The sequence below is a fragment of the Prionailurus viverrinus genome, chromosome E2, assembly GCF_022837055.1.
Source record: "Prionailurus viverrinus isolate Anna chromosome E2, UM_Priviv_1.0, whole genome shotgun sequence".
NCBI classification, from domain to species: domain Eukaryota; kingdom Metazoa; phylum Chordata; class Mammalia; order Carnivora; family Felidae; genus Prionailurus; species Prionailurus viverrinus.
Window position 1 is genome coordinate 31791407 of NC_062575.1, and position 23641 is coordinate 31815047.

The 23641-nt window shown below is 35.0% G+C and overlaps 1 protein-coding gene across 20 annotated transcripts in view; it reads right to left on the bottom strand.

Annotated features, from left to right (window-relative positions):
* The window catches only part of CHD9 (chromodomain helicase DNA binding protein 9), a 235826-nt gene that overhangs the window by 43528 nt on the left and 168657 nt on the right, over nt 1–23641 (bottom strand). For 19 of the 20 annotated variants that reach the window (XM_047834132.1, XM_047834146.1, XM_047834142.1 and 16 more), the window contains 7 exons: nt 22512–22722; nt 20266–20461; nt 16498–16665; nt 15612–15791; nt 9446–9556; nt 4363–4559; nt 3695–3894 (listed from right to left, as the gene is read on the bottom strand). In XM_047834132.1, the coding sequence (XP_047690088.1) occupies nt 3695–3894; nt 4363–4559; nt 9446–9556; nt 15612–15791; nt 16498–16665; nt 20266–20461; nt 22512–22722 (1263 nt within the window). The remainder of the gene's footprint in view (nt 1–3694; nt 3895–4362; nt 4560–9445; nt 9557–15611; nt 15792–16497; nt 16666–20265; nt 20462–22511; nt 22723–23641) is intronic. The other variant, XM_047834147.1, reaches the window with a different exon arrangement.

The following is a 23641-nucleotide window of genomic DNA, read 5'->3' on the forward strand; positions in this document are numbered from 1 at the left end:
AATTTGTCTTTTCATTCCATGCCTCTTTGTATTCATAGGTTGGAGAAATATTTAAGTTTACAGACATTGTATTTCACATGCAATTCTGCAAATTATTGATTACTTTGGTATTTTTTTGAGATTTAATACTTGCCGACTCACAAGGCTGTAATTTATCCATTTTAACTGCTGTTAAAAATCTACTGTCTGAGTATCACTGCACACCACCACCTACCTATTAAACTCAATGATGCTTGAGTTGTTTCACTTACAATTTTTAACAATTACTAAAAAAACAGTTTTGATTCCTTTCAATTTCTACCTCGTATCTCTTTTCCTTGCTGTCCTCTACCAGCCAGGAATCTTACCACAATGGTAAACAGAAGCATGTTGTGGCCTGTCCATTTCTTCTGACAATGTTGGCAATTTTGCCTTTATATTTTGAGACCGTTTTGTTTGGTGTATAAAGTTCATGCTTGTTATATCTCCTTTTATGGATCAGTCATTTTATTACTGTGTAGTATCTCTTTTTGATCCTAATTAATGCCCTCCACCTTAAATTGCTATTCTGTTCTATGTTAATACTGTTCTATATTCCAGAGTCCTCCTCACTCTGATTTGGAAACCAGTGCATAATTAAAAATATACATACTTAAGTTTTCCTAATAAAATATGTAGAAATTCCATATAAACTTCTCTTTAACAAAACTGCTTCAGATTTCATCACATAATCCTATTTATTTTTTCACTTCTGCTACATGCTAATTTATAATTTACACGAGATCTGTTGTGCTTGACTATTTCTACAGCACCTTATTCTTCCTCCAAAATCACAGTATATTTGAAGTATCTTTAAAGATATTAATGCTGGTTTAAAAAAGTTCTTTTCCTTGCATAGTCCTTATTTCCTCCGAGTTCATTTAGATGGTTTGTTTCTCGTCTCCACCTCTCATGTTGGAAACTTTCCTCGGGTGTCTGGTATCCTTGGTTGTTTGCTCATATTTGAGACAGACCAAAAAGTTGACACAGATGGTCTGATGGGACTCACTGAAGGGCAATCTGCTGTTACCCTTCATATTGTTAGGTTTTGCCCTGATCAGACTCCACAAAGAAAATTCTTTAGTTTTCTTCCTTGAGTATGACATTGTTCAATATACATACATTCATTCGGTCCCCATTTAGGAGCTCCATACCTCAACTACCAATGCAACCCAGAGACCCTCCACCACTTCACTCTCCCTAGAGAACAAACTTTAAGTCATTTTTCATCCTGATGACACAGAACTGAAGAGGATATTTAGCAATCTGAACTCTGTTTAAACAACTTGTAGTCAAAACCTCTGTCCTTTACACCTACTTTCAGAGGTTCCTGATATGTCACAAGCTGAAACTTTTGGGTAATCTGTGCAGCAAACCAGTCGGTCGTTGCCTTTTCCTACTGCTGACCTAAGATTCAACTCTCTCTGGTTGGTTGAGTTAGTCACCACTCATCTATTTGCTTCCAGGTTCCAAAACTGTGTTGCTATTTCCTCTCCCATTCTCTCTCTTCTTTTGAGGGTTTATGCCTATTTACTTTTTAATTATGGAATTAAGCATAGTCAAAAACAGATGGAGTAGTATGAAGGATCACAATGTCCTGTCATCCAACTTTAATCATTATCAGCTCATGGTCAATCTTGTTTCATCTATACCCTGTTCACTCCCCAACCTTCTATGTTATTATTTTTTTTCTCCTATATTATTTTGAAGTAAATCTAAGACACCAATCATTTCATGAACAAATATGATTATCTTTTATTTATTAATTTTTAAAATTTATTTATTTAAGTCATCTCTACCACCAATGTGGGGCTAAAACTCACAATCCCAAGATCAAGAGCTGCACTCACCTCTGACTAGGCCAGTCAGATACCCACCCCCCTTTTAAAGTTTATTTACTTAAGTAATCTCTACCCTCAATGTGGGGCTCTTTTAGCGATATATAAAAGACAAAGCCTCCTTTAAAAAAATAACCATTATCAGCCCCAAGAAAGGCAAATAATACTTCCTTAATACTTGATATTCAAATTTACTATTACCTAAAAAAGATAATTTTAAAAAATCCCCTGGGCTGTTTGTTTCAACCAGGAATGAAATAAGACCCCCACAATGCAAGCAGTTGAGGACTCTTAAATCTTTTAGGTTACAGCAGGGTTTTCAATCTCGGCACTGTTGGTATTTTGAACTGCATAGTTCTTTATTGTGCAGGGCTGTCTATACCCCCGTGCCCTCTACCTACTAGATGCTAGTGACATGCTCAAAGCAGTGACAATCCTAAATGGTGGCAGGACCGGGCACAGAATCATGTCTGGCTGAGAGCCACGGGTTTTGGATAGCCTCTTTACCTGCCTGCCCCCACTTTGTTGAAGAAACTAGGACTTTTGTCTGTAGAATTTATCAAGTGTAATGCCTTAATTTTTTTTTCTCTTCACTGACATGTAAGTGGGGTTTCAAGGAAGAGTGAGATTATATTTGTGTCCATCTTCCATCCTTACCTGAAGTCAGTTCTGCACGTTACTGATTTAATTGCCCGCAACTAAGACAGCCTCCAGTGATCACCCTAATCTAAAATAGGTGCTTTCTGTTTTCTCCATTTCAGAAGTTATTTTATTTACCTCACAGTACTTATCATATTCTGTAATTATTTATCTCCTTTCTTATTATGTCTATCTACCTGGCCGGAATGCAAAGTTCATGATGAGCTCAGGGATCTTGTTTCTTCTTATCTTCCCACTACCTTGCACAAGAAGCACACAGTAGACACTATAACAGGTATGTGTTGATTAAATAGAACAAAATTGTAACACAACTTTCAGGGTGTAGTAATCTTTTTTATCTTTACAGAAAAATCAATTACTTTATGCTATGAAAGAATTACTTTATGCAGAAAAGAATGTTCTATTAGAAAGGATGTGGAGAAAAAGGGACTTATATATACCTTATATATACAATTTACAGTTGTAAACTGGTATAGTCATATCTGATGGCAAATTAAAGTATTTATGAAAACTTAAAATGTATACATCAGTGTTTCTCAACTATAATATACATACTAATTGCTAAGGAACTTGTTAAAGTTCAGTTTCTGATTCAGTAAGTCTGAGGCCCAAGATTCTGTACTTCTAAGAAGCTCCCAGGAGATGCTGACGCTATTAACCCATAGACCACATTTTAAGTACTAAGGATGTACATAAGCTATCCTTCGACAATTCCATTTCATGGTATTTATTTTAGTGAAAGGTTTATTCACATGAACAAGGATAAACGCAGAAGGATCTTCACTGAAACTTGTTTTTTAATTCTCTACAGTGAGAAATGGCCTAAGTGCCCATCATTAAAAGCAGATGCTAAATAAACTATGGAATAGCAACACTATGAACTACTAAAAAGGAGTTTTAAAAATGAGATAGATCTATATGAACATGGATGAGGGAAGACTTCTGAGACAACAACTTGCGAACGGATTTATGTTGGATCAATAACCAAACTGCACGTAAACCTGTATGTGAAACCCAACCAAACTGATAACACTAGTATTTTCTAAGTTGGAACCTGAATTGAGCGTGAAGCTTAAGGATTCATTAGTGTTAACTCTACAGTGCTTCAACACTTTATAGGGTACTATGGTGCCACCTATATAACTGAACATAAATGTAATAAGAAAGAATGTTCTTACCCAGATGATTTTGTAGCTCTCGTGTCTGCCCATCTTCAGTTGGAGTAATGAGATCCCATATGAAGCCTTTAATTTTCTCATCTCCTCGGTAGTGAACAAGGCAATAAGCTAAGAGGGCTCGGCAAATTATTTCTACATCATGCTCATTCAGCTGCCTTTTAAAACGACCATGAGACAGAATCTCTCTCCATCGGCCCCATCTGGTTAAAAAAGGTAAACTTACATTAATATTTAGTCAAGTTCTAGAGAAAAACAGAACTCATGGATAAAAGGCTTGAAAACTACAAAAAACCCATTTGTCATGAATAGGATTTACCTAATAAAGTTTTTTCCCTGAGTGTAAAATGCAGAACCATGGTATAGTGATTTCAAGTGTGTCTTATTCAATAATGGATAACAAGATTATCCATTTTATATTATTGAATATGCAACTCTCAGAAAAACAAGGAATTTGACTTCAGTGATACATTTATAATTTAAAACTTAAGGATACTCCATCATTCTGCTATTAAATATATGTTAAGCATATAAATGTAGGGTATTTTAAATCTACTTAAAATAGATTTTTATTGATTCTAACAAGATGAAAAAATACACTAGAATACAGTGTACGTTTTCTGTAACTTTGTATAGACTATTAACAAGAAACATTAAAAAATTTTTTTTACCCATAAACTAGAAGATTTTTCTCTACTCTAAAGCATTCAGTTCTTCCATAGCCATTGGAACGATCACAGGGTCTCCGGAGTTTGGGCTTTTCATCCCCTTCACTTTCGGCTTCAGATAATTCCGCCAACTCATCTTTTGTGGCACTAAAGGGTCTTGTTTGCTTCCTAATTCTTGGAGTGTCAATAACCAAGCTGTTCTGTAAAATTGTTAACAGCTATTACTTAAAGGTCCTTTTACTATTTTGTTTATAACAATGTTTTATATCTTCACCTTTCAAATTGTACAAACAATAAAATAATTACAAAAAGTCAGAAAAAGAAATTACTAACAATTTCATCAACCTACCAGATCAACTTAAAAATTTTTATATTCCTTTAAAATGCTTATTACCATACACATATAATATTGTGACATCACAGTCATAGGATGAAAAGAATTTGGTATTTGGCCTTATCATTAATATGAGAGTTATTGTGTTATGCTTTATATAATAACCATAATATATTTTTAAACTATATTTATGCATCTTAGTTTTCTTTACCTAATTCATAGTTTAGATTGTTTTCAATTTTTTTTCGCCTTATTTTTAAGTAGGCTTCACACCCAGCGTGGAACCCAAAGAGGGGCTTGAACTCACAACCCTAAGATCAAGACCTGGGCTGAGATCAAGAGTTGAATGCTTAACAGGTTGAGCCCCCCAAGAGCCTTCGTTTTCAATTTTTAAAATAAATAATGCTAAAGTAAATATTTGTTAAAAAAATATTTTTTTAATGTTTACCTAGTTTTGAGCCAGAGAGAGGCAGAGCATGAATGGGAGAGGGGCAGCGAGACAGGGAGACATAGACTCTGAAGCAGGCTCCAGGCTCCGAGCTGTCAGCACAGAGCCCGACGCGGGGCTCAAACTCATAGACCGTGAGACCATGACCTGAGCCGAAGTCGGATGCTTAACCGACTGAGACACCCAGGTGCCCCATTAAAATAAATATTTGTAATCTAAGTTTATCCTAAAGATAAATCCAAAAAAAGGGAAATATCTAGAAATACCAATACTGGTCAAAGGATTTAAATATTTTATAGATCCAAAAACATGTTTTAGTCCTTTCCAAAAGAGTTATATTAATACACAAAAAGCAAGGTAATTAAGTGTATGAACCTCACCATGTTTAATTCAGTTTAACTCATTCAAAACAACTTAAGTTGACATGTTTTTTACCTTCGATGAAATATTTCCAAGTTAGGAAGATATTCTTTGAGAGTATGTAAAAAGTCTGTTTCTCCTTCAATTTTACCCACTAATTTTAGAATTCATCAATGGGTCTTGTCTGCTACAATTATTACTGTGGTCAATACATGGTAGAACTCTTCTCTTATTCCTTCTATATTTGTTAATCAGCCTTTTTTCAGTAAGAAAGAGTTGTCCTTTTGCCCCACCCCAGCTTCTTTAAAGACAAAAAAAAAAAAAAAAAAACCCTAACTGTATTTTTTGAGTAAATTTTCAAGTCTTCCGCCCACAATCTTTTGTGGTTTGGTGTATTTTTGATCACCTTATATGAGCTTTCATATAATAACAATATTGACTTTCATATAAATTTCTGCTATAAATAAGTCTCACCAGTCTAACTGCCCTTTTATTTTCCATTAAGTACTTTGGAGTACTTAATGGAAAAAGTACTTAAGTAGTCTTATGTATTTGCATATGCCAAACATTTCCTTTGTGATTTCTTTCTAATTTAGAATGTTTTCCCACCAAGTATTTGATAACACAGAAATCTAGTTTTTCCATTTTTTCATGCTTTCAAAGAATTAAAAAAAATTTTTTATCGCAAATTGGAGTTTACTTGGTATAGAGTATATCATTATAAAGTTCCCCCCAACGTTAACTCAATATTCTAGTCATGATTATTATATAATGCCTTTTTCTCTAATATTTCTTTATTAAAACTTTTAATTTGATCTTTTTCTGTTATTTTGTTCTTCCTCTTTATATCTTTTTCTCAGTAGCATGCTGTTTTAATCATGTTTATAATACATTATGTTTTAATAGATAGTAAATAATGCTAGTCTGCCTTCTTTGTACTTCATTTTCAGAAAACCTTTAAATGTCTTTTTCAAAGCATAAATAAGAAAATGTAACTGTACAAGTATTAAATGAGTAAGTGCTTATAAAAGTTTATTTATAAAGTGCTTAACTCCCCAAGGTAATATACAAGGCCCTATAATGTGACCCAAATCTATGGTCTCTGACCTTGCCTATCACCTCCTCACTGCCTACACTGCCATGGCATTTCTATTTCTGGAATACCAGAGCTTATTTCCACCAATGGCTTACTGCCATTCCCTGTACCTTGAAAGATTTTCCTCATGTCTTTACATTACTGGCTCTTTCTGGTCATTCAATGTCAGCACAACTGAGAGTGACCTCCCTTGACCACGTCGCTTAATGCTGTCTCTACACCTCCCAGCATTCTCTGCCATCTGTTTCATTTTCTTCCCTCTCTGAAACTATCTTATTCACTTGTTTACTTCTGTCTCACCTACGAGAATTCATAAGTTGTGTAAAAGCAGTGGTTGCTTTGTCTTGGGCACACTGTCCCTAATGTGAGAATGGCACTTGACTCATAGTTGGATGAATGCATAAATGTATATACGAGTGTCTCTGGATCCCCAACAGAGACTTTTGAAAACTCACAAATATCACACTATAGGCATTGTTCTGTATCTCCCTCATATTTTAAATTTAACTGTGTTGGAGCTCTTTCTATATCACTAGTACATAGGGATCGACATGATTATTTTTACTTATTGCATTAGACAGTAATGCATGCACTAATCCTCTATCGTAAGAAGTTTAATTAGTTTGTAAGTTTTTTCTAAAACAAAAAAATGTGGTGATGAACATCACTGTACTGTATTATCATTGTACCTGTATGATTATTGCTGTAAGACAGGTTCCTAAAAGTGCATTTAAAATAAACATTTAATATTCTTGACAATTCATTTTTCCAGGGAAACTTTACATATTGTCTGGTTATATGAAAAAAACTGTTAACATTTTGATTTTGGTTGCATTTCTGTGTTTATAAACTTTTTTTATAATTTTTTAAAAATGCATTTATTTATTTTTAACAGAGACAGAGAGATAGAGCACGAGTGGGGGAGGGGCAGAAAGCGAGGGAGACACAGAATCCGAGGGAGGCTCCAGGCTTTGATCTGTCAGCACAGAGCCCAATGCAGAGATCAAATCCATGAACCACGAGATCATGACCTGAGCTAAACTTGGAAACTTAACCGACTAAGCCACCCAGGTGCCCCTATGTTTACAAACTCTTAAAATGCTTAAAATATGTAGTTTTCTTGCCAACTGACAAATCTCCCAATTAAATTTGATAATTTACTTAACTAAATCACATACATCTGTCAGTAAGTATACTCCTAAGTGTTTTGTATCTTTTTTTCCTTCTGTGAATAGATGTTTTCTTCCATTATATTTTTCTACTTCTGTTAGTACCAATATTTAAGAAGGCTAAGTGGTGTATTTATCTTCTATCCAGTTAATTCATTAAACTCATTTATTTATTTTTAAATGTTTATTTAATTTGAGAGAGAGAGAGAGAGAGAGAGAGAGAGAGGGAGCGAGTGAGGAGAGGGGCAGAAAGAATCCCAAGCAGGCTCAGTGCTATCAGTGTAGAGCCAGACATGGGATTTGATCTCGTGAACCGTGAGATCGTGACATGGGTTGAAATCAAGAGTTGGAGTCTTAACCGACTAAGCCATCAGGGCGCTCCTATACTTTTAATGAGTAAAAAATTCCAATGCTTCCAGATTCCACTGCCTTTTTATTTTTATTTTTTTAAAATGCTCATTTATTTTTGAGAGAGCTCAAGTGTGGGAGGAGCACACAGAGGGGGACAGAGGACTTGAAGCAGGCTCTGCGCTGACAGGCTGACAGCAGCAAACCCGATGTGGCTCAAACTCACAAACTGCAAGATCATGACCCAAGCCCAAGTCGGATGCTCAACCAACTGAGCCACCCACGTGCCCCTCCATTGCCTTTTTATTTTTATTTTTTTTTTTAACATTTTTATTTATTTCTGAGACAGAGAGAGACAGAGCATGAACGGGGGAGGGTCGGAGAGAGAGGGAGACACAGAATCGGAAGCAGGCTCCAGGCTCTGAGCGGTCAGCACAGAGTCCGACGCGGGGCTCGAACTCACGGACCGCGAGATCATGACCTAAGCCGAAGTCGGCCGCCTAACCAACTGAGCCACCCAGGTGCCCCTCCATTGCCTTTTTAGACATATAAACATGCCATATGTAAATAATGATGTTTTTATAAATATCGTTTCAAATTTACTTATTTGTTTCACATACAATTACACATATTTCTGAAACACATTAAATAGTAACGATTGTGTATGGCAGTGGTATTATTTCTCATTGTAAAGTTTTACATTTTAATTAAAAAGACTATCTATTAAAATAGATCCCATGCATCAATGCTTAATATAGAATTCTTTTAATCATTTAGCAGTTATCTTGCTAATAGATAAGATTCACAAACATTGATTCCTATACATAATTAGACAGGTGTCTTATGAAGTAAACAGTTATGTTATTATTAGTTCTACAAATTGTATTTTAGCTTTTTGGCCCTTTCTTAGCTCTAAGTAAAGTTAAAAAAGAAATAGTTTTGCCACTTTCTTGACTGTTTTTTTTTTCTCCTTTTGTATCTGACTGGATCATCATTAATGGGAGTGGACTCCAAGAAAACAAAGTTAAAGAGCAAAATAAACATAACTGATGATTTGAAGACATTTTACAAATTAAAAAACACATTACAATTTTAAGAATATAAGTATTCAAACTTAAATTTTCCCTGTATTACAACCTATCATGATAGATACCAGAGGTATTAAATTGAAGCAGTGCCTAACCCAATATATGATCATTCAGATACTCCACATCAATTTATTTATGAAGTAAATTTATTTCAGTAAGTACACAGTTGAATACCTTAAAATATTATAATAATATTAGAAAGTATCCTAATAGATAATATTTTAAAGGGAAAGAAATACTTACTCTGCCACTGATGGCATCTATATCTATTTCTGCCTTTTTAGCCCATTTCTGCCAGAAGTTAGGATCATCTAAGGAAATATCTGTCCGATTTCCAGATGCCACAAAACTTGCCTGAAATACATAATGGCAGTTTTTCAAAATGTTTTGAAGTTTAGAGGAAAATCTATCAAAGTATATTTACAACATTATCTCCTCACATTTATTGGGGATAGAATTTGAATTCAGCATACACACATACATTCAAAGGATACTCCAAATGCTATGGTCTGAAACAGCACAGCATCTGCTCACGGCAAAAGGCTCACTGCCAACATAGGCTGGAGTTTTTAGGAAAGGATTAAGTAAGTTATTACTGTTGTTTAACTCAAGCTTTTGATATGTAAGGATCAAATCTCTTTGGTCAAGAAGCTACACAGGACAGAGATATGCTTTCTAGATATACTACATGAATATTAAGAAATTAGGTTAGAACAAGAATTTCAAAACTGCTTGCCCTATACAGTTCATTTTCTGGTATACTCCTACTTTATTTCCATCAGATTTTTAAAGAGATAGGTCTCCTAAAGAAAATACAATACAGGATATAAGAAATAAAAAAAATATCAGTCTGTCTTTACATTAAAAACGCTTTTCCTTACAACAATACTGCACAGTCATTGTAAAAATTTAAGAGATTACAGAAAAACAAAAAAAAAATACAGATGATTTACTTTCTTAAATATTGTAGAAATCATACAATCTTTTAGTTGGAACAAACTTTAGATATTGCAGCTCAACACTGTCACTTACAAACTAATAACCATTATTTGAAACTTAAGTCCCTGAAAATAGATACGCCACTTCAAAGGAAGTAATCAAAGTGCTTTATAAAAATGAAACAAACAGTAAAGATACGTGATTCTTTAAAAAAGAAAAGAGCCTAAAAAATGCATGGGAACACTTACAAGAGTTAAAGGGAAGAATGTAGTCAAATTATTTTCAAAAGAGAATATAATTGGTAAATGGCTTACAGATAATGCTTAATTATCTGGGATATAATCAAATGATAAAAATCTTCATTAAAAAACCCATCTTGATGGCATTTTAAAAGAAAATTACACATTAAAGAGATGATAAAGCACCTATACGCAAACAAGCCATTTATGACATTCAAGGTAAGTCTGCAAGTCTGAAAGTTTGAACAGTGGAACACTAATGATATGAAGGAATCACTGTGAATTTGATTTTTGAATGTAACGGTAAGTATTGTGGGTGTGTTAAAGAAATCTTCGTATATATTATACATATGCCTGTATATATACTATCTGGGATTTCCTTTAAAATAATACGAAGGATGGATAAGGTAATGATGAAGCAAGTTTGGCATGAGTTGATACTTATTGAAGCTGAATGATAAGTATACAGGTTTTATTATACCACTGTCTATATTTGTACTTTGAATCTTTAGACTGTGTCTAACAAATGAATTAGAAACAAAATTAAAATCCTAAATGCCTCTTATGAACTTAAAAGATTCTGTTCATGACACTACTTACCAAATATTAAGTATATTCATTCCATCAAACATTCTTTTGAGGCTGGGTTATTAAGATGCTATATAATAAGTGTTGAAATATTATAAATGTTTAAAATGTACATTTTGCTGGCATACTTATGAAACAGAAGTGATAGCAATAAATATTTTAATGAAATGAATTTAAGGGGCACCTGGGTGACTCAGTTTGTTAGGCATCCAACTTCAGCTCAGGTCATGATCTCACAATTCATGAGTTTGAGCCCCGCATCGGGCTCTGTGCTGACAGCTCAGAGCCTGGAGCCCGTTTCGGATTCTGTGTCTCCCTCTCTCTCTGCCCCTCCCCTGCTTGTGCACTGTCTCTGTGTCTTAAAAATAAATAAAACATTAAAAAAAAATTTAAAAAAAGAAATGAATTTAAATTTTATGGGTTTTTTTTTGTTTTTTGGGGTTTTTTTGCTTGCTCTAAAACTATAGCTTTGTAGGCTCTAAGTGTAATCACAACTGTCCTTATAAGAGGAAAAGGCTATGTGACAATAGAAGCAGAGACTGGAACAATATGGTCACAAACAGGAAACGTAGGCACTCAAAAAAGCTGGACAGAGTCTCCTCTGGAGCCTCTAGGGAAAACCTATCCTACTGACACCTGGAGTTTTAGCCTGTAAAGACTCATTTTGGACTTCTGACATCCAGAACTATAAGAGAATAAAGGTGTGCTGTGGTGATTTGTCACAGTGGCAACAAGAAATAGTACAGCCAGACTCCTCTTCATGATAAAATACATATTATAAAAACCCATATCCAACTAAAAACAGCATAGGCTAACCAACTTGATAAAATGAAAAGTAGTAGCCATCATCATCTGCATAGAAGTATTTGATGACAAAGTATTATGAATGAGTGTAAGGAAGAGATATCTAAATTTGTTCAAGTAATTCTTAAACTATGAGGGGACTTCTACTTGTTAATTCAGAAATGAATTTCTCATAACTGAGGACATATGATATTCATACTTTCAAATCTTCATTAATTAGATTCATCAACTTCCAGGAACACTGAAAAGTTCACTGAAGTTCTTTGGGTTTTATTTTGTACTATATAGTTTCACTGATAACATGCTTCTTGAGATTCAACAAAGCTAGCAAATGAGCATCTGCTTTACATGGACATTTAATAGGAAAAGACATTAAATATGAAAAGCCATTAAAAATTAACAGTTACATTTCTGGAACATATTAGATTATGATTGCTAATCTTAAAAAAAATCCTATGTTACTGTGGATAATCACTTTTATTCTGCTACCAAGTAACTGTTGATAATTAAAATAATTTACCTGGAAGAAACTATCCTTCACAATTGCAGCTTTTGTTATATTCATTGTAAGAAAAATGATAAATTTACTTTTCAAATAAAATTAAAAAATATTTCTAAATAATTTTAGATGCTATTGTTAAATGACATATAGCCTATTTTCAAGATGACTTTCAAAATTCTGAAGGATTTTAATGAATTAATGCCTATAAAAATAAAATGCCTGTTGTAGAAGATGTTATCAGGTATAGGTTTACCGATTAATTCCAAATGTTAAATCTTAACGTTTTTATTCCTCCAAAAATATTTTTCCTTAAATGTTTTCCTCTAGTCATTAAATCCTTTTATTATTTACAAAGGAAAGTATTTTATATGCTGAAATCCATCCTTCTACATTAGAAAGTAGCAGAAAGATAGTGGGTGCACAGAAGGGCCTTTACAAATAAGCAATCCACTGAAGCTTGATACAGACTGGTTTGTTTTTGTAAATTAAGCAATTCAAAGTCTTGTTCTATACCAGAAAAAAAAAAAAATCAGACTAGAACATTTCTATTTCTAGGATCCACCTTATTGCCCTTATGAAAATTATCTCAAAATAAAGTTCAGGTGATATAAGCACTTATCAAGTTACCAATAATGAGTTTTATTTGATGGATATGTACGAAGTCTAAATAAACAGTCTCATTATGCACTCTGCTCCATATATATGGCTTCTTTTAAAAATTATTTGATAATGCAAAGAGATGGATTGGAATTACTTCATTTATCCAAACCACTAAGAATAACTGAGCACAGAGGAAGTCTGGAAATTCCAGGAAAAAGTATAAAATACTACTAACTTTGCACCTTTGGTGCCACTACATACTGGTGCCATATTCTAATATGCCAAATGTCCACTACATAGTGGCATTCCCACACAACTGTGGAAATGAACAAATTCTAGGACAACTACAGGCAAATTCTCTGGACTCGCTCAGCTACTTAAGCACCTCTTCGGCCGGCTCTTTTTTCAAATACAAGTTACTCCCTGGTCTGAGGATTTCAAATAGAAATTTAAATGCTTAAGTATTTCACATTCTTAGAGCACAGCTGGTTATGACTAGAGTATACTTGAGTAAAATAATACTCATCTAGCACTTTATTATAAAGTAGAAAAGGCCAAGACTATTATGCTGTCTTTTTAAAAAATATTTATTTATTTATTTTGAGACACACACACACACACACACACACACACACACACACACAGAATCTGAAGCAGGATGCAGGCTCCAACCTATCAGCGCAGAGCCTGATGCGGGGCTTGAACTCACAGACCTTGAGATCATGACCTGAGCCAAAGTTGGAAGCTTAACCGACTGAGCCACCCAGATGCCCCTATGCTCTCCTCTTTAAAGACAAGAAAGACTCCTAAAGGTTAACTGTCCAAGGTCACTCAGCCTCAGAGTCAGAATTCAAACTCTGGTATTCTGACTTTCATGATGATTCTCATTAGCATGGTAAACTTGGGAATCTCCTGTGGTCATTAAACACTTTACATATGCCTACATTAACTAAAAAATAAAACAAATTTAAGATTTTCTCTAGGCATGGAATAACCAACAATGGTGATTTCTGTAGTAGCTGGACGCAGTGTGTTGACAACTTGGGTAGAGCCGAGGAACCCAGAGTAAACAAGATTTCTCAGGAAAGAAGTCAAAGCCATGGTACATCTACCTAATCGTGACCAGTTGTAGTTCTCAGCCTTATACTTCTGCACTATTCCTTTTGTTTCCACAATATTACTTTTTTCAGGTTTATTCTTTGTGAACTCTCAAATCTCTATCTGTATCCTAAACAACTCTCCCAGACACCTCCTCTTGGATCCCCTGTAAAGGCCCAGTATATTGTTTTCTCCACTAAACTTCCTTCTTTTGCATTCTCTATTTTATTTAGGGATACCATGACCCTTCTAGCTACTTAAGCCTGAGATCTTCAAGTCCTTTTTGATTCCCCCTTCCATACATTCCTAACTGGTCATCAACTCCTGTTGATTCAAGTGGCACTCCGCTACCCTAGTTCACCCATCATTGTATCCTATATAAGTCTCTAATCGGTATCCCTGCCTTTAGTTTTTCCTCCTTTCAAACTCATTCTCTACACTGCTGCTAGCATTAAATTTCTAAACTGCATTCATTTTGTCCATTTTCTGCTTGAAGGGATTTAAAAGCTTTTTAACTGCCTCAGGATCAAGTTCAAATTCCTCAAAATGGAATTTTTTCAGCCCTTCACAATTTGGATCTAACCTTCCCTAATCCTTTCATTTTCATCTCCCTGTGCATCTACACATGCCTATGCATAGTCCTTGAAATCTTCCTTATAGTTTAGCAACACAGGATTCATTTCTTGTGATGCTCTCTGTAACACAATGAAATTCACACTGCCTTCAAGACTCAGATGTTATTTTTCTGCAAAGGCTTTCCTGACTCTCTGGCTCTTCAATTTTATGCAAAATTAATCATTTTCTTCTCTACTTTTTCAGCAACTAGAACCCTTTCATTTTAGTATTCCCAGTATTTAGCAAAGCACCTGGCACATGATTTCATTTTTGCTGAAGGAATATAAAAGAAAAATTTTCATTTGAAGACTGATATTATTTTGGAGATAGTCTCTATACTACCTGCTGTAACACAGAGCTCTCTATAAAGATAAAGATAGACTTCCAGGTTAAAGTGGACAGGGGGATACAGAAAGGAAGTAAAGGGAAAAGCAGAAAGCCTGTATGAATCAGTGCAGGTGACACAGAATATTGCAATAATAAACTTTTCAGATGAATATAAGATATAGGTTTATCATGTCTCTTTGTAAAAAAAAGGGGGGGGGGTAGAGGTGAATCTAGGAATTTAGTAAACTTTTGAAATGTTTTCCCCAAGTAAGGTAGTTATTAACACTTCCTTTCCAGACACAAATTTTCCACTCCCCAGATTAGATTTAAATATTTAAGACGAAATTAGAAATCCTTTCTCTTCTTTAAGTACTTGAAATTACTGTCAGTTAACGTAAGACGATTTAACCTACATTCTTAGATTTTGCTCTGACTTCAGCATAGATGTTCTTTAATTTCTAAATCTTATTTTGAGTGTTCTCCTCTAATACATAGAACTATTCCTGGTTATTATTCTTACTCCAGTATATGTGAAATTTGATATGAGAAATCAGAAAAAAGAAATGAAGGAAAAGAACATTTTATTTACTTCGTAAACATTAAGTAGGTACTCTGCAAATGATTAGTAGAGTAAGAGTGGAATTATTTTTAGTAGTAAACATTACTGGTATATTTATAAAATATCACTCACTGTTACCTTGGCAAATGTTGACCCACGTCCTTCTGACTCAATTGTGATAGTTTTTGTACGACGTAGTAAAATCTGATCGATATCCTCCTCACAGAATTTAGAGCCTTCATCTTCTTCCTCCATAATAGCACCATATGCACCTCTTCGAAGCAGATCTTCTATTTCCTTTTTGGAAAGCTGTTGAATCTAAAGAGAAAATAGTTTTGGTAACAATATTATTTTGAAATTCATAAAATGAGAAAGCACCCCTAAAAAATTTCAAAATACAGAGTCATGTTTAAACTGCATTTGGGTTTACAGTATAAATAAGAAAGAATTCTCTGAAAGAATACATTGAAATTGTTGACTTTTCCTTATTATCTTTAAAGTAAGATTTGCCTTGTACCTATAATAGCTTCAGTTACAACAAAGCCTATAGGGCAGGTAACCTCTCAATGTTCTTTTTAGTAGTAGGATTCTACAGTTGTTACAAGCATAAGATATGAGACAACAATCTTGAGGGAAAAAAAATGCCAAAAAAACCTTACTTATAACAAAACAAAGCCAATGCCAGTAGTTTGACACCGAAAAAAAGCTGAAAAACTGTCTATAGAAATAATGCAGAAAAATTCACCAATTCTGTTTTGCTATGCCATGATACAAACAATCTAAAAGCACAGCAAAGACTTTCTACCTTGAAAACACATTCTCAGAGTTCACAAGGCCTGTAGCAATATGACAGAAAATGATTCACAAGCATTAGCTAAATATGGGTCTATTCTGAAATGCCTCCTTACATAAAAGCATCTATTTAGTGTTCAGGATGGACCAGAATAAAATGATACGCAACCTGACATTAAATTAAAAGCAAATAAGAACATAAAAGCTCCAAGTAAAAAGAAAATATACATACACCACCAACATTACTTTCTCTTCCACTCATGCTCTGTAACACAGCCTTATCTAGACCCAGTTTCAGACTGGCTCGGTCAAACATCTCTCTCTCATAGGAGTTACGAGTTACTAGTCGGTAGACTTTAACTGCTTTATTCTGACCGATTCTGTGGCAACGAGCTTGGGCCTATAAAAAAATGAAAAGTTATAGATTCAATTTATTTTACAAAATAGCACAAAATGCATTATACAAAAGGCATTTAACAACAGACTATCTCAATGGAATACAAAAGTATGGAAGAATTTTTAGAAACTCTTGCTATTGAATTAGTTATATCCTTTTCTGAAATGAAGATAGTGCTTACTAAAATGAGAAAGGATTCCGCAATCAGCAATAAGTTAAAGCTTAAGCTTATATTTCAGATCATATAAATCCATGAAGAATCATTTTTTATTTTTAGTTTTTCAAATGTTTATTTGTTTATTTTGAGGGGTGGGCAGACAGGGAGAGAGAGAATCCCAAGTAGGCTCCATGCTGTCAGCACGGAGCCCTACACAGGCCTTGATTTCATGAACCATGTCGACCTGAGCCGACGTCAAGAGTCAGATGCTTAACTGACTGAGCCCCCCAGGCAACCCCAGAATTCTTGTTTTTTAAAGAGGGTATCATCAATATAATTTTAGACAGTAACATAAGCTCTACAAACATTATTTTTAACTGCTGGCAACTCAAGCTTTAAATTTAAAATCTAACCCTAAATTTCTCAATTTTTTTTCTACTACCTTATCAATAAACTTTTCAATACACTTTAGTAAAGCTGGGGGGGGGGATAAAAACTTTGTAGGGGGGGGATAAAAACTTTGTAGGGGGATAAAAACTTAAAAGTGAATACCTCTGCAGACCTAAATTTTACTTAAACAAAGAAAAAACTATTTAATATGTAGATACGTTGGAAGTAAAGACATCAGAGATGTCTTTTTTATATTTTATCTTGAAGATAAGAGCTTCATATTTTATCTTGAAGTCTTACTAAACTTAAAATTTATTTCTTAATGTTTGTTTATTTATTTTAATGTTTATTTATTTTTGAGAGAGGCAGAGACAGAGCTTGAGCAGGGGAGGGGCAGAGAGAGAGGGAGACACAGAATCCGAAGCAGCCTCCAGGCTCTGAACTGTAAGCACAGAGCCTGATGTGGGGCTCGAACCCACGGACTGTGAGATCATGATCTGAGCCGAAGTTGGACGCTCAACCGACTGAGCCACCCAGGCACCCCAATATTTGTTTATTTTGAGAGGGAGAGTGTGCGCATTACCAGGCAACAGGCAGAGAGAGAGAGGGAGAGAGAGAATCATAAGCAGGCTCCATGATGTCAGCACAGAGCCTGACGCAGGGCTCAATCTTATGAACTGTGAGACCATGACCTGAGCTTAAATCAAGAGTCAGATGCTTAACCCACTGAGTCTACCCAGGCGCCCCTAAACTTAAAATTTATGTAATAAATTTAGACTCTAAGGGTTCCACAGAATCAATGGTCTTTCTCCCAAATTATTAATCACCTTCCCATTATCTTCAGAAGACTAAATCATAAATTGTGGCATTACAATTTATAGGTGGCATTGATACTATACTCTTTTTGACATCTTTATTCTATCATGCTCTTTAGAACTCAGAATTCCGAGTGAACAACATTGCTCTAGGTCTAGGGAAAGTATAAGAGGCCAAATTTTTCATTAGCCTATAAAGAGTAGATCTATATTAGTAGGAAAAACCAAGTGAGAGGGAGAAGTTGTCCCCAACTTCTGATACAGTTTTTCCAGGTTCTATAATGTACTTATATTATTTTAGATTAACTTTTAGAACATCACATGCACTGTAATTAAAAATTTTTTTAATGTTTATGTTTATTTATTTTTGACAGAGAGAGAGAGAGAGAGAGAGAGACAGACAGACAGACAGACAGACAGAACATGAGTGGGGGAGGGGCAGAGAGAGAGGGAGACACAGAATCGGAAGCAGGCTCCAGGCTCCGAGCTGTGAGCACAGAGCCCGACGCTGGGCTCGAACCCACAAACTGTGAGATCATGACCTGAGCTGAAGTCTGATGCTCAACCGACTGAGCCACACAGGCGCCCCAATGTTAATATAAATATGTACCCAACAGGCAAATAATCATGATTTGGGTTTATCCTACAGATTGGTAAACTACACCCTGTGGACCAAATCTGGCCTGCCAATTAAGAATGGCTTACACTTTAACAAAAAAATTTTTTTAATGTTTATTTATTTTTGAAAGAGAGAGACAGAATGCAAGTGGGGGAGGGGCAGAGAGAGAGGGAGACACAATATCCGAATCAGGCTCCAGGCTCTGAACTGTAAGCACAGAGCCTGATGCAAGGCTCATACCTACAAACTGTGAGATCATGACCTGGGCCAAAGTTGGACACTCAATCAACTGAGCCACCCAGGTGCTTGTACACTTTTAAGTGACTATAAAAACAAACAACAAGGAATGTGTGGCACCTTATGTGATCTACAAAAGCCCAAAATATTTACTAACTGGCCTTCTATAGAGTTTGTCTCATCTGTTAAATTTGGATCTTTGAATTTTGAACTAGAATACATATAGTTACACAAATAAGAAGTTAAATCTTATTTTTTAGAAAGCCAGGTTTATTCTCAGGAACAATTTGGAATTATAACTACCTAAAGTAATAATAATATTAATTTCAATACAATAAAGACTACCATGAACAATAAAAGAATTTCTCTTAAACTTTATGTTTTCATATCTTTCCTCAATGCTTATCTTCTGCATACTTTGATGCTATCTGATCACTCTGTTAATATTCCTATTTCTTAAAAAAAAATTTTTTTTTCAACGTTTATTTATTTTTGGGACAGAGAGAGACAGAGCATGAATGGGGGAGGGGCAGAGAGAGAGGGAGACACAGAATCGGAAACAGGCTCCAGGCTCTGAGCCATCAGCCCAGAGCCCGACGCGGGGCTCGAACTCGCGGGGCTCGAACTCCCGGACCGCGAGATCGTGACCTGGCTGAAGTCGGACGCTTAACCGACTGCACCACCCAGGCGCCCCATAATATTCCTATTTCTATGAGATCCAAGTATTGTCCTAACTTACACGTATACCTTAATTTTGTATTTCATAAAAAGGCATGGTCTATTAGGTCTTAATTCTATGCGTACTACATTATATGATGACTGAGAAGGTGAAATTAGGATAAGCGCTTATTTTTCAGAAAGTAAGATTCTGGGATTTTTATTTATTGCAAAGACGTTATTCTTAAAGCTCTCTCAAATTTACATAACAGACTTCAAACAAATACTGTACTCAAGTCAGTAAACCTATTTAGAAGATATATAACCTAAATATATAATCTAAATAAGTATATTTTGTTATCATTAAATTAAAATTAAGATAATTTAACCTATTAGGGAAACATACACGGTAGTTTGTTCAGATAAAAATACAAGAGGTGGAGTATCAAGAATAGTTATAGGAATGAAAAAAGAAATTTATTTAGTTAGTTTATTTTTGAGAGAGAGCAAGCGTGAGCAGAGAGGGGCAGAAGGAGAGGGAGAGAGAGAATCCCAAGCAGGCTCCGCACTGTCAGCATGGAGCCCGATGTTTATCTGAAACTCACAAACCGTGAGATCATTACCTGAACTGAAACCAAGAGTTGTATGCTTAACTGACTGAGCCAGCCAGGTGCCCCGCCCCCCTGCCAATAAGAAATTTAATTCTCTTAGCCAAGGAATGTATTTACCTGCAGGTCATTCTGAGGGTTCCAATCAGAATCAAAAATTATACATGTATCAGCAGCAGTTAAGTTGATGCCCAACCCACCAGCTCGGGTGCACAGAAGGAAAACAAATCGATCTGAATCAGGTTTACTAAATCGATCTATAGCAGCTTGCCGCAGGTTCCCTCTGACTCTTCCATCAATTCGCTCATATAAATATCTATCAAATGAAATGGCATATATTTAGTTAGATGAATATAATGAAAATAAACATACATTCTATCAGATGTAAAGTCAGTTCTCCTGCAACATTACATTTACTATAAAATTAAGAAGCGATATCACCCCATCCAGTTTCTATGGTTTTTTAACTCTTGGTGTTGGTGGGAGGGAGAAAATACAAAGTAATATAAAGACACAAAATCTCTGCATTCCTGATGTATAATTAAAATACCATCATAATATCATTTTCAGAAGTTGGAATTCAAAAAAAAAATGCAAAAACTACCTTGCTAATCTCATTATAATAAAAAAAATTTTTTTAAACAAAAATCAAAGACTTTCATAAAACCTCAGGAAACTTCCTAATGTTTTTCTGTCTCAATCATGTTATTCTCTCAAGATATACTTGATCGCAAACTATGTATCTATCAAGGGCAAACTACAATGCTAATTCTTTTCTTTTTCATCTTTTTAAACAAGTCTGTTTATTAAAAGGATCTGAAAATAATAATACAGCTTTCAACATTTAACAAATTTTCAAGATATTAACAATATGAAACATTAAGAATTTGCTTCAAAAACTCCAAAGTTTTCTGGATCATTCCAAATCATTCTGTAGAATGCTAATTGTTTTCTTTTTAAAAAACTTTTTAATGTTCATTTATTTTTGATTGAGAGAGAGGGACAGAGCATGAGTGGGGCAGGGGCAGAGAGAGAGGCAATCCAAAGCAGGCTCCAGCTGAGCTGTCAGGACAGAGCCCAACGCAGGGCTGGAACTCATGAACTGCGAGATCAGGACCTGAGCTGAAGTCAGATGCTTAACCGACTGAGCCACCCAGACGCCTTGAATGCTAATTCTTTAGAGTCATTACTATTAAGCAATTAACTTTTAACTTCTTTTACCTTTTCTCATTCACATAAAATTCAGAAACTCATAGACATCAATAAAATTAAAATACACAAAACTTTAGGAACTAGAAGGGGGATACACACATTTGCCACACCTCTTCTGGTTCAAGGCACTTCTTTATACATGTAATTTACTAGAGTCTCAGCAGGAGCTCACTGTTGTCTCTAGTACCTGTGAAATGGGGGTGTGACTTCAATAACATGACTTGTAACATTAAAGAAATTTGGGGTTTTCCATGAGATTCATCTTTATCTTATAAAGTTCTTTGTGTAAGAAGATAAAAAAAATGTAAGAATAGCTATTCTTAGGAATATTGCAACTGTATCTCATATGATATAAAGTTGAGAATAATACGTTATTTTGAAAATAGACTAAAGGAGTGTAACACTGAAACTAAAAATAGAACTAGAAATAAAATAAAAAATGAAAACGAACTACACACTTTCCGATAATCTCAACTAGCTAGGCCTTTACTTATATATAAGAGTCAAAATTTGCTGAACTAAAATCTACTGCTGCATCTTCAGATTCCCTTTTATGGAAATATGTTGATATCTGACTAGACGATGAATGTTCTGAGAACATATCCTTATGATAAATATTCTTTTAATCTAAATACTGATTAGACAGTATTTAAGATTTATTGTCATGAACCAAAACAAAATTCCACATTAAACAAATCAGAAAGGATTAAAGCATGAATAAATGTCATATGGTAAATGGCAAGAGTGAAAGTGCAGCGAGTTCAGGTTCTAATTAAAATGAAAGACCTGAAAAGATGAACCATTTTCTTTTATTTTTGAAGATGGTTATAAGTCCATTTAAAGAGTCATTACCCCAAGATTTACAAATCAAGTAAAATGTACACTAAAAACCCATTCCTAGGTCAACAAGTACCCATCAATGTACAAAGTTTACTTAATCAGTCTCCTTAGCCCCTCCTACTATGTACAACATACACAGAACACCTGACACATCCTGAACATCCTAAGCAATCCTTACAAATTAAATGGATTCTTACTTAGATCAAGAGAAAGATGTGAGTAGAGCTAGGTTACAGTACACTGATGCCAAATCCTTAGCAGCATGTATTTAGTGTAATTCATAGTATAATTCAGTAGATGAATACATGCCTTACCTTTTATGAATGAGATAGTCCTCTAGGATGTCAAGGCAGCGTACCATCTGAGAGAAGATGAGCACTTTATGACCTCCAGCTTTCATTTTGGGAAGCAATTTATCAATAAGGACCAGTTTACCAGCAGACTGGATCATTGCTTGAAGATGAAAATCAGAAGCAGCTGGATTATACGTATCCCTAAATTCTCCAAGTATTTTCTCTTCAGCACCTGTCAAAGACACGTAAGTAGACAGCCTCAGTGCACAAATGCAGGCAGCCCCCAGTTGCTCTCTTTTAAAAACAAATCAAAATTAGTGTTCCTCTGTGCTTTTGTAACACATTATACTTTTCTGATGATAGGTACACTGTTTTTATTAGTATTATTTATGTTTGTGGCTAAACACCCATCAACACTAGACTATAATTTCATTGAGGATATGGGCAATGTCTTAAAGCATCTTATTATCTGTCGAGACCCTGGGCATAATGCCTTATATAAATTTATGTTTGCTAAATGTTTTCTTTTTTTAACGTTTATTTATTTTTGAGACAGAGAGAGACAGAGCATGAATGGGGGAGGGTCAGAGAGAGAGGGAGACACAGAATCTGAAATAGGCTCCAGGCTCTGAGCTGTCAGCACAGAGCCCGACGCAGGGCTCGAACTCACAGACCGCAAGATCATGACCTGAGCCGAAGTCGGATGCTCAACTGACCGAGCCACCCAGGTGCCCCACGTTTGCTAAATGTTTAATGAATGCTATCAGGGAAAGAATTAATGAAAATGTGGTCTTAACCTTAGGTGAGTAAACATTTTTTTTTTAAACAAACATCTATTATTTAAATACCAATACGACAGTGAGGGTGATCACAATTAATCTGGATGTGTCTATGGGTAGGTATCCTGCTGGCCATCAAAACAAGGACAATTAAGAGGGAAGTCAAGTTATAGGTCTCTGTGATGCATACTTCCTCCAGAGAGTCTAATCAGTATTAAAGGCTCTCTGCCTTCCCTCTGCCTGTCTGATCATTAAAGAATAACAGGATTGAAAGAGAGTTACTTATAAGGCTAAGAAACCATATGTCTTAGATAAAGATGGGATAATATTCCCAGAAATAAGTGAAAAGATGTACAGAGAGAATATTAGTAG